This window comes from Zonotrichia leucophrys, chromosome 10, assembly GCF_028769735.1.
Source record: "Zonotrichia leucophrys gambelii isolate GWCS_2022_RI chromosome 10, RI_Zleu_2.0, whole genome shotgun sequence".
NCBI lineage: Eukaryota > Metazoa > Chordata > Aves > Passeriformes > Passerellidae > Zonotrichia > Zonotrichia leucophrys.
In genome coordinates, this window is record NC_088180.1 from 13,186,277 (window position 1) to 13,202,390 (window position 16,114).

Sequence of the window (16,114 nt, forward strand, 5' to 3'; positions counted from 1 at the left end):
AGGGAATCTGTGATAGGCTTCCACACCACTCTTCCTCCTCATGCCAGAGAAGCAGAGGGATGGTAGCAAAGTGCAGGCTGAAGCCTCATTAGGTGCATTTAAAGCTGTTAAATAGTTTAAAATTCAAGCTGGGGGAGGTGCAATGAGAGGGTAGCAAGGCCACCTGTACCTGTCAGGGAAAGGGAGCAATAAAACCCCAGAGCAATTTGCCTAGGAAATGCAGGAAAGCCAAAACAGAAAGGAAGGAGATCTGTGTGCCAGGCAACTGAAAGGCAAAAGGCTCTTCACATGTCACCAGGGACAGCTTTGCCAGTGGTGAGGGACTCTGCTGAGCCTGAGACCCTGCCCATGTCCCTGACCATGCCATGGGGTGGTGTCCATGGAGCCATGGAGGATGCTGCAGTGCAGCAGGACAATGCCTCTTGCTCCAGATTGCTCTCCTCCATTTCTCACGTGAACCCAAATCAAACACCTACTCATGGAGCATTTGGAAGAATGACAAATGCCTTTGATTATCAAGCACAAATTCCAGTGGCAGCTCATTGCATCTCTTGAGTGGCTAATAAAGCAGCAAGCCCATTCTGATCAATATACAGCAAGAAGTGCTGTAGAGTGAGATTGTGCCTGCCCCAGGCCATGTTGCATTTTGTCTTTTTAAACCATGTTCTCTTCAAGCCAAGCACAGCCTCTTTTCAGTGGCAGCTCCCTAGAATTTCTGCCTTTCAGTGAGCCAGTGAAACAAATGCTGCTCTGAAGCTCCTCCATGTAAAGAACCCAAGCTAAAGAGCAAAGCGTGTGTGTCTACAGCAATCATTGGTTTAAATACTCTTTTATTACATAGTCACATGTCTCCAATTCATCCCCACAAAGAGCATCCATACAGTCAACAGCTTCTGAAGAGGTGAGGCAGAAACAAAGACAGTGTGAAGCCATTGATTACTGAGGATTGAAAGGGCTGTATGTAAATAATTTGTCTGAAGGATGACCAGACTGGGGAGATGTGCTATCTGATTGCAAATATTTACAAAGTTGTGAGCTTGAAGGTTAGAAAATGTTGAGAGAAGTGTATAGAAGTTAGCACAGGGACAAAGTGGTGAGGATGAGTAGGGAAAATCAGTGTGGCAAGCAGGAAATTTTCCTCGTGTAGGCAAGATTTGATCATGATTTCCTGAGGGAGGCTGTGGGTTGTTCACTTGGTTATATATGGATTGGCACCCATCAATACCTTAGCAAATCCTTTAGGGCCTGCTCTCACAAAGGAAAGGGAGAAGAATGAAATTTAATGGGGTTTTTTTTCAGCTCTACTCCCCCCTGTAAAAATTTTTCCTAGGTAGGTGCATGTTATTGTGGGGGCACAGTGCACACACCCCTAATACTCCTGGACTGGAGGGGATTATCCAGAGGAATGAAAACAGCCAGGGCTTTAAACCCAGCATCTGTAGTCACGTTTATCCTTGAAGTAAATGCTCCAGCAGTGACATAATTTAGGGCTGTCCTGTCTGCTCAGCATATGTCTGCAGGGGTCATTCATCCTCTCTGACACTGCAGAACATTAGCGGTTTTTGAGACTCACTTTCTCCTTCCGTCCTTCCGCTTGTGGCTAACCCTAATGGAGAGCTGGTGGCTAGAGACTGTTTTAGGAAAGCTGGCCTGTTTGGAGAGCTCACTGTCTTGGAGGAGCCCTAAATTAGGGAAAAACCAGGCAGATGTGTCCTGCTGGGTGCTGGGTTTGTGCAATGGCCCCAGCGGGGCTGGTTGGAGTGGAGGGTCTGGCTGGCTGCAGGAAGGGGAGCAGAAGGCAACTGGTGATATCTGTGATGGCCACTTAGTGCTCCAGGGCTCTAATGGCATCTGGGAAACAGGTTCCTGTGTTTGTGGGTTTGCTTATTTATTTATGCTCCTGGCTAAATAAAGTAGGGAGGAAGAATTTTAACACAGCGGTTGAAATGCATGGGACTGCAGCAGCTCTGTCCTACTCAAGGGCATCCAGACAACTTGATAGAGAAGGGAGGGAACTTCAATGCACAGAAAGTCTTAGCTGGAAAAATAGAGAAGATAATGCAAAGCTTGGTTCCTTCAAATTTTTAAAATTAACTTGTTTTCCAGCAGAACCCTGCAGCCCAACCCCAGTCTCACCATTTGCACATCACATTTTATTTATTCCCCTTCCTGGTGCCACTGCTGCTCCCCCTTAACAGCAGTGCTGAGGTGCTGTCACTGTCCTCTCCTGTGCCTGTCCCTTTTGGGCTGTTGCCACCACCTGCAGCCTCTCCCCTGCTTGCCACACCAGCTTTGGGCAGGGATGCTTGAGGCAGGCACAAAAAGGAGATGTCCATGGCAACTTCCCCTAGTTTAGGTCTCAGGAAGTTTAGCCAAGAACATCCCTGTCCCCAGTGTGTCTCTACAGTGCTCTGACTGATGGAGGGTGGAGGTGCGGGTTGGGGTTTGCCCTGCTGTGAAATGCAGGATTTCATTCAGCAGCGCCAGAGCTGGCACAGCTTTCCCACCGGCGCTGATGGGTTTAATCACATCATTAGTAGGTGTGACACTGCAGCCTCCGATGATGAGCTCTTTATTCTAACACAGCTTTCAGCGTGTTTATCTGAGATGCCATCTGTGCCTGCACTGCCTTCATTAGGAGAGAAAGCCTCTGTATCTTCTGACATTGGTCTGTATTTCTGTGATATTTCCCTGCTGAGAAACCACTGTTCAACTAGAGGGTGCAAACCCACACCTGAAGAAAAGCAATATTACCCAAAATGCCTAAATGGCCAAATAGGCCACTAGGAAGTGCATTGTTTGGAGTAATCCTCAACTGGTACACAAAACTGGCTACAAGAAATGATCCAGCTATTTTATCCCTGAAAGATTTTCATGTTGGTAAAGCAGTTATGCCTCATGCTTAATCTAAAGTGCTGTAAGTTTTCAGGCAAGCAAAGAACAGTTTTTAATTTTTAAAATACTTTCTATTTCTGTACCTCCATACCATGCTTGTACATAGAAGTTTTTGGGTTGCTTGTCCAGGTTTTAGATACAAAATCATTAAGATTTGTGGGTGCAGATCTGAGTGTCTAACCTTCCCCCTTAAACACTCCATGGTATACACTGTATACATTATTACATGTATACTATATATGCAGCTATATATTTTTGCAGCTGTCCATTGATCAACAAAGTGGCAGCATGGTGTGCTCATGGTGTTCTACTGCTCTTGACAACATTCACAAAACATAAACCAGGCAGGAGCTGCCACATCACAGTCTATCTACACATAAAAAAAGGGAATGCTTCCATAGAGAGGTGGCATGCCCTGGCTTGTATCAGTTTTCCGTCTGCATGCTGCCAGGCCGATGCTCAGCGAATCTGACATTAACAAGAAATAGATTTCCAAACAATCTCGCCTAATGAATTTTGAATATTATCATGATTAATGCTAAGGCAGTTGAACTGATTATCCAGTATCCAGAAGTAATGGAGCCTTATCTACATCTTGTGTAGTCCTCAGTCAGGAATGGCTTTGGCTGCAGACAAAGATGAGTGTTGCTGGTTACCCAGAGGGGAGGCGCTGGCAGGACAGAGATGGAAGGGAGATGATGAGATACCCATCTGAAAGCATTTCAGCATGGAGTGATCACACATGCAGGTTCTTTATTGCTGCTATTTCCTAAGCTACATTTCTCAGGCCATTTTCAGACTTGGCTTTTATACCACCAGGTTGAGATTTATTGGGCAAATATTTCTCCTCCTTCCCATAGCCAGAAACTGGGCTGATTTTCATTCTCTGCATTGCCAAAAGAACAGAATCCTGATGGATGTGTTTCTTGCATCATGATGGTTTAACTTGTGTCATGGGTTGACCCGGAAGGAGTGAGAATTCTGGGAAGCTGTGGTCAAACCAATGAAGGTTTTGGGTTTCATACTGACACCTGGTGTAGCCAGTGGGGTTTGGACACACCTCCGAGAATACACAGGGGTTAAAAGCAGGGCACTGCCCTGGCATTTCCTCTTTTTGGACATCGCGGCCGAGGAGTTCAGACCTCTCTCCCTCGCCCGGCCCGCTGCTGCTGGGCGGGGGAGGGGCCAGCCATGCGGTGAGGCCTGGGGCCGGGACAGAGATGGGCTTGAGGGGGCTTCGGGGGGGCTTCGAGGATGGAAGGGTGGCGGAGCCCCAAGAGACATCGAGATATCGGGCAGCCAGCCCCTTTCCCCCCCCCCCCCCCCCCCCCAGAGAGAGAGAGGAGCCCGGCCGGCCGCAGCAGCAGCACGTGTGGGAGTATCATCTCCTCTCAGAACAGACAGAGACTGAAAACTTTTAACCCTTTCCTGCATGATTGGGGCCTTGCGAAAATGCTAATCCTCCTCGAAGCTGAATAAGAAGGGAGATGAGAGATGAAATGAGATAAGACTTTGGCCCGGAGATTGTGGAGATGATTGGATGGGGAGAGATGATTTGGAGTGGCCTTTTAGCTGGACTTTTCTTGTAGCCATGGACTCAGTTGTTCCTGTGACACAGACTGCATTTAGGGGGAGGCAGTGCCTCAAACCCAGGAGGGTTCATTTGTGAGGACCCCCCGGCCCCAGGGGGTTGGAAATATATGGGGGGGGCAGTTGTCCCAAAAGCAGAGACTGTGCCTTTTTGGAGTGAGACAAGGCATCCTTGAAAGACCACCCTAAAAGCAGCTCTGGCCATGTCTCGGTGGTGAGAGCACTGAGCATGGAAGGAACGTGTCACAAGCGGCAAATGGACTTTCCGGGCGGTGCCGGAGTGACAGGGAAGCACACGAGGGTCTCAGTGTGTCTCCACGAGAAGCCTATGGAACAAGAAGGACTCCGTTTCCTCTTCATGAACTGCAGTTTGAGTATACTAACGTGTGGGGCCAAGGCTGAGCAGTTGTTTTGAGAGAATGTATTGGATTGGGAAAGTCAGGGAGTGGGGAGGAGGAAAAGTGGTTTTTGTAAGGTTTTCAATTTTTTTCTTTTCCTTATAGTCTTTCCTATTTTTTCCTGTAGTTTTAGGTAATAAAGTGTTATTTATGTTTAAGTTGGAGCCTGTTTTGCTTATTCCTGGTCACATCTCACAGCAGACACCAAGGTGAGGCCTTTTCATGGGGGCACTGGCTCTGTGCCAGGCTCAAACCATGACATTTTTTGGTTCCCTGGACCGGGAATCGAATCACGGGAGAATGATGAAGTAAAGCTGTGAGATGAGACCAAGAAGAATAAGGAAAGCATGTACTAAGTTAAGGTAGATGAATAGTCATAGTGAATCTAAGGTATTGTTGTGTAGAAGTGTTTTGTAGTCCTGTTGATAATTTTAGAAAGTGTATTCTCGGAGGTGAAGGGTGGAGTGTCATGGGTTGACCCGGAAGGAGTGAGAATTCTGGGAAGCTGTGGTCAAACCAATGAAGGTTTTGGGTTTCATACTGACACCTGGTGTAGCCAGTGGGGTTTGGACACACCTCCGAGAATACACAGGGGTTAAAAGCAGGGCACTGCCCTGGCATTTCCTCTTTTTGGACATCGCGGCCGAGGAGTTCAGACCTCTCTCCCTCGCCCGGCCCGCTGCTGCTGGGCGGGGGAGGGGCCAGCCATGCGGTGAGGCCTGGGGCCGGGACAGAGATGGGCTTGAGGGGGCTTCGGGGGGGCTTCGAGGATGGAAGGGTGGCGGAGCCCCAAGAGACATCGAGATATCGGGCAGCCAGCCCCTTTCCCCCCCCCCCCCCCCCCCCGGAGAGAGAGAGAGAGCCCGGCCGGCCGCAGCAGCAGCACGTGTGGGAGTATCATCTCCTCTCAGAACAGACAGAGACTGAAAACTTTTAACCCTTTCCTGCATGATTGGGGCCTTGCGAAAATGCTAATCCTCCTCGAAGCTGAATAAGAAGGGAGATGAGAGATGAAATGAGATAAGACTTTGGCCCGGAGATTGTGGAGATGATTGGATGGGGAGAGATGATTTGGAGTGGCCTTTTAGCTGGACTTTTCTTGTAGCCATGGACTCAGTTGTTCCTGTGACACAGACTGCATTTAGGGGGAGGCAGTGCCTCAAACCCAGGAGGGTTCATTTGTGAGGACCCCCCGGCCCCAGGGGGTTGGAAATATATGGGGGGGGCAGTTGTCCCAAAAGCAGAGACTGTGCCTTTTTGGAGTGAGACAAGGCATCCTTGAAAGACCACCCTAAAAGCAGCTCTGGCCATGTCTCGGTGGTGAGAGCACTGAGCATGGAAGGAACGTGTCACAAGCGGCAAATGGACTTTCCGGGCGGTGCCGGAGTGACAGGGAAGCACACGAGGGTCTCAGTGTGTCTCCACGAGAAGCCTATGGAACAAGAAGGACTCCGTTTCCTCTTCATGAACTGCAGTTTGAGTATACTAACGTGTGGGGCCAAGGCTGAGCAGTTGTTTTGAGAGAATGTATTGGATTGGGAAAGTCAGGGAGTGGGGAGGAGGAAAAGTGGTTTTTGTAAGGTTTTCAATTTTTTTCTTTTCCTTATAGTCTTTCCTATTTTTTCCTGTAGTTTTAGGTAATAAAGTGTTATTTATGTTTAAGTTGGAGCCTGTTTTGCTTATTCCTGGTCACATCTCACAGCAGACACCAAGGTGAGGCCTTTTCATGGGGGCACTGGCTCTGTGCCAGGCTCAAACCATGACAACTTGACTTCTATCCGATTAGCTTTTGAGCTATTAAACACCTTTTGTAGCATTACCAGGGAAATGATAATGCAGATCATTCATGGACAGCTTCTGCTGGCACAAGCAATCTTTGCAGTGGTGCCCTTGCTAACCTCTTTACTACAGGTTTTACAAACTACAGCTCCTCTGCTCCCACAACCCCCCAGGTTGTGAATAAGGCATGGGTGGGGTTTCTCATAGTTCCTATCTTGGTGTTGGAGATTATGGCTTCTGGAGCTTTTACATGGAACTAGCCATCCCTCTGCAGGCTGGTTGTGCAGCTGTTTGCAAGCAGTGAGTGCAGCTGCTTTGAGTGCTGGGAAGAAAAGGTGAAGAGTGAGTTGTAGTAAGAATGAGTCGTAGTAAGGTGCACACCAAGCAGATTATTGGCAAACACAATTAAAAATATATGTGCAATTTCTCCTCTGTTTCCCTTGTCTCAACCATCTTCTGCATTACCTCTGGCATTTTTAGACAGTAGATATTATGGCTGAGAGGACTCGGGCACAGGCAGCTCTTAGAGCAGCAGTGATTTATCTCAGACCATTTTGAGGTAGAAGAATTTACCTCTAGCTACAGCCACCCCTCCATGTCTGCCCTCCCTCATTTGCATAAGTAATTGGCAGCTTGTTAATGGCTCATTAGGAATGCTGAAAACCGTGGGATTAAAACACACTCAGTGGAGCAGAGATGGGGGGTAGGGGGGGAAAGGTTGCTGTCCCTGCTTGCAAATTACACTGCTTGATTCAACGTGATTCAGAATTACAGGTCATAAAGCAACTAGATTGTTAAATGAAGTAAGGAAAAACAATGTCAATGGCAGGTTTTATTTTTAGACTCATGTTTAAACACAGTGTGTGCATCTAGGGGGAACAAACAGTCCCTTGCCAAACAGTCCTACTGACAGCAGGAAGCTCTCACCCCTTTCTCGGTTTCACATTAACCCTGCCTGGTCAGTGTTTCCTGCTCCTGAACCAGTCCATCTGGCTCCTTGCATCACCTCGTGGCAGGGACATTTGGTTCCTTTTCCCATGTTCTCTCCGGGTAAATCCAACCTTCTCACCTCTAGCAGCAGGCAACCAGCATGTTCCTTTCCTTGGGCACAACTGGGACACCCAGCACAGCTCCGTGCAAGTAGGAGAAACAGCTCCAGGTTGCTTTGTGCATTCTGTACATCTCAAAAATCCCTAGAAAACTGCTGTGAGATGCCTTTGGTTGCTGGCATGCGGGGAGGCAGGCAGGGAGCCTTTTGCTGTGGCATTGCCAGAGCCTGCAATGCAGGAGATAGTTGGTGGAGCCAGTGAGAATTGTCAGAGGATCACATCTGCTGTTCCTGGAGAGTGGAGCATGCTGAGGACACAGCCAAGTCAGTTGAAAAGTTTGATGGAAGCTGTTTGCTGGCTGTTCAATCTCCATTTCAGCACTGACTATGGCAGCAGTGACTGCAAAGACACAAGGGTGAAGGCAAGGACAGGGCTATGATGGCTTTTGAGTCACTTAGAGGATGCTCAGCCCATGGGCTGGTGCAGCTATAACACACCATGTCTTTCCATCAGGAGAACACCCTGGGGATTTTTGGGTAATTCTGGCAATGGTGCAGTCCCAGATATAGTTAGGACCTTTCTTCCTGGATAAACTGAAAGGAAATTACAGATAAAGCACTTGGGAATCACATCCAGTCATAATTTGCAGTTAAATTCAGCAAACTCTGATCTAAACTTGGGTACTTAAGAGCCTGCTAAGGTGACAGTTGAAACCATGAAGTGGGGACAGCTAAGGTTCAGCAAAGCTCAGCTCTCTCTGGCATGTCAGAGTTAATCCCTCTGCTTTGTAAAAGGTGCCCAGGAATCTGTCAGGGCTCACAGAGGCAAAATACTGGAACATCTGAAAAATTTGTCAGTGCAGCTGGATCCAGGCTGAAGGCAAGGAAGGAGTGTGTATTCTCCTGGATCCCCAGCCAGCAGCATGTGCTGCTCTTTGCATCACCCTGAGATGTCACCTCCTTGTGCCCCAACCTGAACTGACAAACATTGACTCACAAAGGCACAATCTACAGCAGTTTTGTTTGTTGTTCTCCAAGAGCTCAACTTAGCCAAACAGAGCAGCTTTTTCTCCTTCTTGCTTTCATTGCTTTATTTTTTTTCTGCCCTTACATCCTCTCAGATGACCCTGAGAGCCACCTGTGGCTCTTATTCATACAAGGCTGTCCAGGGCTGCTGAATTAACAGCACATCCTGCCTGCAGCAGGAGTCAGCATGTCCTGATGGGGACTTACAGCTGGCTGTTGGCGAAGGCTCATTGCTGCATCACCCAGCTCCTCAAGCTGAGCTCTAAAGGACACAAGATTTGGTGTGGTCCAGGCTGGGATGGCATCCAGGCTTGCAAGGAAAGAAGATCCCAGGTCACCCCTACCTACAGCAGCAGGAACAGTGATGGCAATCAGAGAATGTGTGTCTTATCACTACGTTGAGTGGAATTTCCTGGAGAGGAATTGTGCCAAGGTCTCCACTACTGCTATGTGATTCTGTACAAACTCAAATGTCTCTGCTTCCTGCACAAAAATGGGAAGTTCAAATAATGCTGCACGATGCAAAGACATCTACAGTGGTTCTTGGGATCTTCCCAAGGCAGGAGCAGAGTCTCCATCAAGTGTGCCAGGAGCAGGGGGAAAGGTGGCAAATGACCTTGGAAAGCAAACGTCGAATGACCAAGGAAAACAGAAGCACTGGGGGTTTTTTTGTTGTTGTGTGTTTCTTTCTTTCTTTGGTTGGTTGGTTTGGTTTTTATTTCAACATTGCAAAGGAAACTGCACAAAAACAAAAATAAGACACAGGCTAAGAGTGTGTTGGGGACAAATCCCATTCTGAGCTGAGATCCATGGAGGCTCCTTCCAGCTGTGGGTGCAGAAAAGATGGCTCAGTAGTTCCCCTTTGAATGCTGCTTTGGACTACAGCCCTTATATGTGAGCTGGGAAGGGGGAAAACAGTGCTTTCCACCAAAAGCTGCCTTTAATGTGCTAGCATCTGTATTCCCACCAGTCCTAAATTTGCATGAGGGTTTTTCAGCCCTACTCTGGTTTTGATTTCCAGGTTATCTCTGCTGGTGGCCCAAACTGTGGATTTATTGCAGAGTCTTTGCTGAACACTGCTGCTCCACTACCTGCTGCTGTACTGTCAGACTCACCAGGGGATAACATGTCATCTTTTCCTTTCCTAATCAGCTGGATGTCATTCAGGAAGCTGGGACAAGGAGAACTTTTCCCCCAGACACCAGCTTTCCTTGGTAGCAGACAAACCTCAAGCCTTATAATACTACATGTACATAGCACTTATATAGCTTTACATCCTCAAAGTGCTGTACTTGCATTAAGTAATTATCTCTCTCCCTAATGGCCATTAATGCTGGCCTTTCATGAACCTCCCCCAGCTCCCAGAGGTTCATATCTAATCCAGCAATAAGCTGCTCAGAGGGAGGGGCTGGATATCTTGCAAGTCCAAGGGTTTGGATGTGTAATGAGGCTTCAGAGCAGGGGCCAGGTGCCCTGGAGTATCAGAAACACAGAGCTGTGGACCAGGTCATGCCCCTGGGAGCATCCACTGGAAAGGGATAGAATCGAGTAGGCGATCTTGAAATGGAGAGGAAGAAAACTTTGGCTGCTCAGAGGATGTGCACTGATTGCTCTATTTATTACCAGGATAGCACTGTGAAGAGAAAGAGCAGAGCAGTGGGAATAACGTGTCAGTGTGGGCATGGGGAGTTGATCTAGGGAGAGAAAGTTAGCTAAAAATGTCAAACAAAGCTAGACAGCCATGGCAATGGGATAAAGAGGCCAGTCTGCAGATCTGTGAAGCATTAAAATAACGAGGCAAAAGGGCAAGCTTGGCAGCATCATAGGATTTAAAGAGAGGAGCAGAAGAGGATTTGCTTGTCTTATTTGCTTGCAAGCAGAGCCCTCTTCCAAACTGTGGAGTGTCTCTAGGGGAGATGTTGTAATGCCACTGTTTCAGGACATTTTACCCTTGGGGAAGGTGAGGCTCCCTGTTAGCAGGGCTCTCCCTGCCCTAGCTCCCAAAAGGAGAAGATGGTGTGGGAAGAGGACATGGCTGTTTTAGAGAAGTCCCAGAAACAGCATGCTCTTAACAAACACCATTCCTGCACGGTCACTTCTTTCTGAAGCCTGCTGGACCCAGCTCTGAGCAAGCAGAGGCTGAAATAAACTTTCACCTTCTCCCTAAAGGCATGGTAATGATTCTTGCCAAAGCCAAGGCTATGCCTTGTAAGCTGGCTTTGCAAAAGAAGAAAACAGCACCCATTTTTTCAGCCTGATTTAATAGCATCATTTTGGTTTTATGCTCCTGGCAATGGCTGGTCCTGTAAAACAAGTGTGTAGCTGTGGGAATCACGTGCCAGTCTACAGTGGCAGAACACAGCTCACAATCACTACATGTTATGCAAAGGATTTCTGTCACCCTGGACACACTCTGCTTCCTGTGGCATCACTGGCACAATCCCTCTGTGCTCAGCTCTAAATCATTGTGCTACATCATCAGATAACAGGATATGGCTGACTGCAGGCCAGGAGGACTTGGTGTTCATTTACTGCACAGCTTCAGAGCAGGGCCTTCCCCTGCCCTTCCTGCATCTGTTTTCTCATCTGTGAAATGGGAATCTTAATCCTAATCAGTTTGCAAGGGAGGCAGCAAGGGATAGTCAAAGGCAATCCTTTAAAGTGTAATAGCCAGCCTTATGTGCTGGGTTAGACATTGGAGTGGGTTTATGGTAGAGTGTAACTGATGCCTGTTCTGCTTATGGCTGGTAAGTGCAAGGCTTAATCTTTGCTCTCAGAAATGTGGCACCCTGCTTGAGATGCAAAGGATGCCTCTGCAAGTAACACTTCTTCTCTGAGCTGGGTTTTGGGACCCACAAATTTCTGGGCATTGCTTGTTTGAATTTTTGTTCCCAAAATAATTTGGTTATTAATTATTACCAGAATAATTTGTAGTAAAAGCTGTGTCTCACATGGCTGGGAGGAATGCTTTGGCTGTTCCTGAACTTCAACCTATGAGCTCAGCCAAGGTTGTGTTGTCACATCCTTGGGACAGCTCTTGGCTGTGTGTGTCATTTTGCTGGCAGGTCTTCACCAGGGTGTGTCTAGAGGTGACCAAAGCCCTTGACTTTATTTTAGCTGTATTTTAGTGCTTAGAGATGGCACTACTGCCTTCTCTGCTGTGTTTCTAGGGCCAGATCCTTGAGTGGTGTAAATCAGGACCCTCCCTTTCGAGCAGTGCTGCTGTGACACTGTCTGTGTAAGCTGAGGGCCTGGTTCACACATTCAGAGCTGCTCTGAGACCTCTTCAAAAGGGAGTTAACTGTGCTCAGTGTGTTGTACTGCCTGTAATCACAAATGATCCTGCAAGATTCAGGATATTGCAAACGTAGAGAGCTTTTCAGCAAGTAATCATTTTGAGATTGCTGGAAAACTGAAGAGTTAGTGCTACTTAAAGGAGAATAAAATAGGCATTAGCACAAAACAGTTTTTGCAACAATCAAGTTTGATGTATGTCCTGTTCTGCTTATAACATTTCCTCAGAGCCCTTTGCAAGAAGGCAAAGCAACCTGTAAAAGCTGGTAATGTAGGAAAGAACTAAATTTGGAGCCAGGGTTTTGAAGGAACAAACAAAGAAAAGCATATTTCCATTTCCATTACAGCAGAACATTCTTGGGAGATCAGAGCAGCAAGCTGAGAACACACCAGCCAAGCCACCTCAAAACAGGAGGTGTGGAGCTGCAATGAGCTTTTTATCCTCAAGCATCTGCACTTAGGAAAGAAAGATCTTCTTGAGACTCTTAAAAATCCTCTTTTTTGAGGGAGGGTCTGTTTCAGAGTAAGGGAAAGGGGTGGTTTGCAGCCCTCTGAGTACAACCCTGCAAGCCTGAGTCTAAATTCTGCCAAACCTCAGAGAAATCTGAACCCCTCCATGCAGAAAGCCAGCAGAGCATCCTACCCCTTTCACACCCTATTCCAACACACCTCCCGCTTGCTTCCAAGCACTGCAATGTCCCTGTACTGACCCTTCCCCACACTAGCTCTGCTTTAATCAGTCAAAGAAACCTGTGGAAAAACTGGCAGCTCAGAGGAGAGCTTTTGTTTGTAGGAGAAATGTTTTCATCCGAGCGAGCACAACAATCTCATTACTTGGAATTGGCACACATATGCTGGAATCCTAGACAGCAGACACTGTCTCCCCTCATCCTTCGTAGGACCAGAAAGATTTCTGTCTGTTTGATTCAGCTGCAGTGCTACAAAATTATTAGCATTGCTTTTTTGGTGTCCCTAATGAGACAAGCATCTTCCAAGCAGCTCCACAAAAGCACTTTTCTCATCACTGCTAAAGCCTTGGACACTTTACCCTCAGCAGAAAAAAGTGTGGAGATTTGCAGCCCTGCTGCTTGCAGCACTGGTTGGTCATAGCAATTAGCTGTTTCCCCACAGATGGAGCTTCTTGTGCAGAAAGCACAGAGAAAAACTTGTCCTGCTCAGAGAAACTTGTTTAGGAATCTGTAGTGAATCTAAAGGTAAATCCATCTATTTGGAAACTGTTTGCATGTATCCTGCAAGCCTCCTGTGTGCCTGCTGGATTCATGTGCCTTACAGGAGGGCTGGCTCTTACCTGAGGAACTGCCTTTCCCTGGCTTGACATACCCCAATTTTACACACCCAGTTCCAAACTCTCCACAAGGCTTGGCTTTCCCTCCTCCATTAATTGATGGGCATATCCCTGCCTGTAAGAGCCTGTTCTTTACCTACAGATCACATTTTGCAGGATGGTCTTGCAGTTATTTACATATGGAAAGCAGTCTCTGAAAAGGCCTGTAGCACAGTTTTGTGAGCAAAAATTCTTTCATGCAATTAGATGATGCACAGATGCTTTTAGAGAACCTTTCTGAAGAGGGACAGCCCTCATGCTGTATCTCTGCTGGGTGCCTCAGAGTACTGAGGCCCTGAAATGCTTTGCTGACCATTCTTGCTCTGTGTCCAGGTTCACCAGACTGTGGGGCTGGAGTATGTTCTTGGCATTTGGCATTTGATTGCTTTACCAGCCCATTTTGGGTGGAGAGGATGTAATTCATCTTGGTACATTTCACTCCCTGTGCATGATGTTAACCAGGTGGGATTGGTGGGTAAACCCATGAGTGGTGGAGGGGGACAGGAGCCAGATCAGCTTTTTGGAACAGCTCCTTGGTGCTGTAGTTCACAGAAAGGCCCTGATTTTGTGCACATCGTGTCACAGCTGACATGACAGGGGGCTCCACAGGCAAGTGCTCACAGCTCCAAGCCTGGCAGAGCTCCAGGAGCATTTGGACAATGCTCTCAGGAACATTTGTGTGATTATTGGGGTGTCCTGCATAGGGCCAGGAGCTTGACTCGATGATCTAATTCTATGACCCCTTCCTCAGGACTGTCACCACTGAGATTTGCCTTTGTCCTCACCCAGGTTGGAGGACACACCATGCTGCCTATCCGCTGGATGCCTCCAGAGAGCATCATGTACAGGAAATTCACCACAGAGAGTGATGTCTGGAGCTTCGGGGTGATCCTCTGGGAGATTTTCACCTATGGGAAGCAGCCCTGGTTCCAGCTCTCAAACACAGAGGTACAACAGTGCTGAGACACCTCAGCTGAAAACTGTATTTTTTGCTGTCTCTCCTTTCCAGGTGGTTTGCAACGAAATTTGTACATGGATGGTCCCCTCCCTGGCACTCCCATGGTGAAGCCATAGGAAAAGTGTCATTTTCTCAGTTTAAGAGCTGGGAAAACTGAGGCCTGCAGGAATCAAAGAGCTCTGCCAAAGCCATGTGCTGGCTAATCCTCAGCCCCTCGCTGCTAAGTTCCTGACGTATCTTTCATATTTTATAAACTCTTGGGGTGCTGCCAGAACTGGGGATACCCAGATTACTGCTGGGATCTAAGTCATGCCTTGAATATCCCTGGTTTCTCCTTTTGCAGCTAAAGCTCACTGCAGGCTCCAGTTTGTGAGAAACTGTTTTAAGCCTGGTGTATCTCATGTGGCACATTTCCTTGGGGTTTTTGCCTTTGGGGTATCTATAATATGGTTTGCCCCAGTTCACTGAGGATGGAACCCATGGAGGTTATTTTCCCTTGTTATTTCTTTGACTAGGAAAAGTTGCAGCCCACCAGGACAGAGCTGCCCTGCAAAAATGTTGAGGGAAGGCTGGCTGGGATTAGCAGGGCATCACTGCTGAGGTTTGAGGCACATCAGCAGAAATGCATTGGAAAATTTTTGCTTGGAATAGCAGGAGGTATTATAGAAGAGGAAAAAGATGCTTTGACATAGTAGTGTGCGGGAACCTTGAACATTTTTATCCTACTGTGTATCTAATGGATTTCAGAAATTTCACCTTTTGTAATGAAAAATGTGCATTTTCTGCTTTCTGGATACAGATCCCTTAATTAAGTGAGTTGCAGAGATGGCAAATCCAAGGTGTTGCTTTACAGCTCTAATACTTGCCCATTGGTGTGCTCAATGGGGCCTGACTGCACATCCCAAAGCAGCACACGCAAACATTTTAGAGGCGCAAACAACGGAATCGACAGCGACACAAGTTATTTGTCACGCTGTTTAATGAGCTGCTCTTGCATTTCCCTCTGAGGGCAAATACAAACACACACAAATGAGCACGTGGAGCTTGAACATGGGCAGCAGGCACGCTGGAGTGTGACAGCTCAGCTTTGCCCATTCATTCTGCCTCAGTTTCCTTTGCAGGGCAGTAGGGCTGAAAACAGCCACCCTTAATCTTGAGGGTGTATGGTTTGCTACCATCCCTGGGATAAAATATGATAACAGTAAAGTCTTACCTGTTGGGGTATCCACTTCTTGCTGCTTGCTGACCACAGTATCCTGGTGGAATACCCCTGTGGGAGGGCACCACATTAGCTCCCATCAGTCTCATTTTTGCGCAGTTTGTGGAGGGATGGGCAGAACCTCTGTGGCTGCAGACAGCTCCACCAGCTCCTGCATGCTGTGGCATCAGAGCAAATCCCTGTAGCAGTCCAAATACAGTGCCAGAGCCCCATGGAGAGGCAGAGCCCAAGGAAGGACAGGTCAATGCCAAGCTCCTGGCTGCCAGGACTGGACCAGGAGCAAGCACCAGGCTGGCTGAGCATTGTCCCTGCTGGGTGATTGGCAAGGCTGGGATGCCCACTCCCTCCTGTGCCACCTGCATGGCCTCATGCCCCTACAGCATTTTCAGCAGGTTGTTCCAAGGCTGGGAGAAACCCTCTCTGAGCAGAGGAACAAGGCAGGGCACCACTCAGCCAGTCCATTAACTTCTCTCTGTGCCTTTCCTTTGCCCTAGAGAGAAAGAGCCCAGCACAGGGCTCCTGTGCATGTCCAGGATGTCTTGGCAGGAACCATAACTCACCC

General features: G+C 47.7%; 1 protein-coding gene across 3 annotated transcripts in view; it reads left to right on the top strand.

The window, feature by feature from the left end:
- Nucleotides 1-16,114, top strand: part of NTRK3 (neurotrophic receptor tyrosine kinase 3) — a 222,011-nt gene that overhangs the window by 190,634 nt on the left and 15,263 nt on the right. For all 3 annotated transcript variants that reach the window (XM_064721858.1, XM_064721860.1, XM_064721859.1), the window contains one exon: nucleotides 14,165-14,323. In XM_064721858.1, coding sequence (XP_064577928.1) covers nucleotides 14,165-14,323 — 159 coding nt within the window. The remainder of the gene's footprint in view (nucleotides 1-14,164; nucleotides 14,324-16,114) is intronic.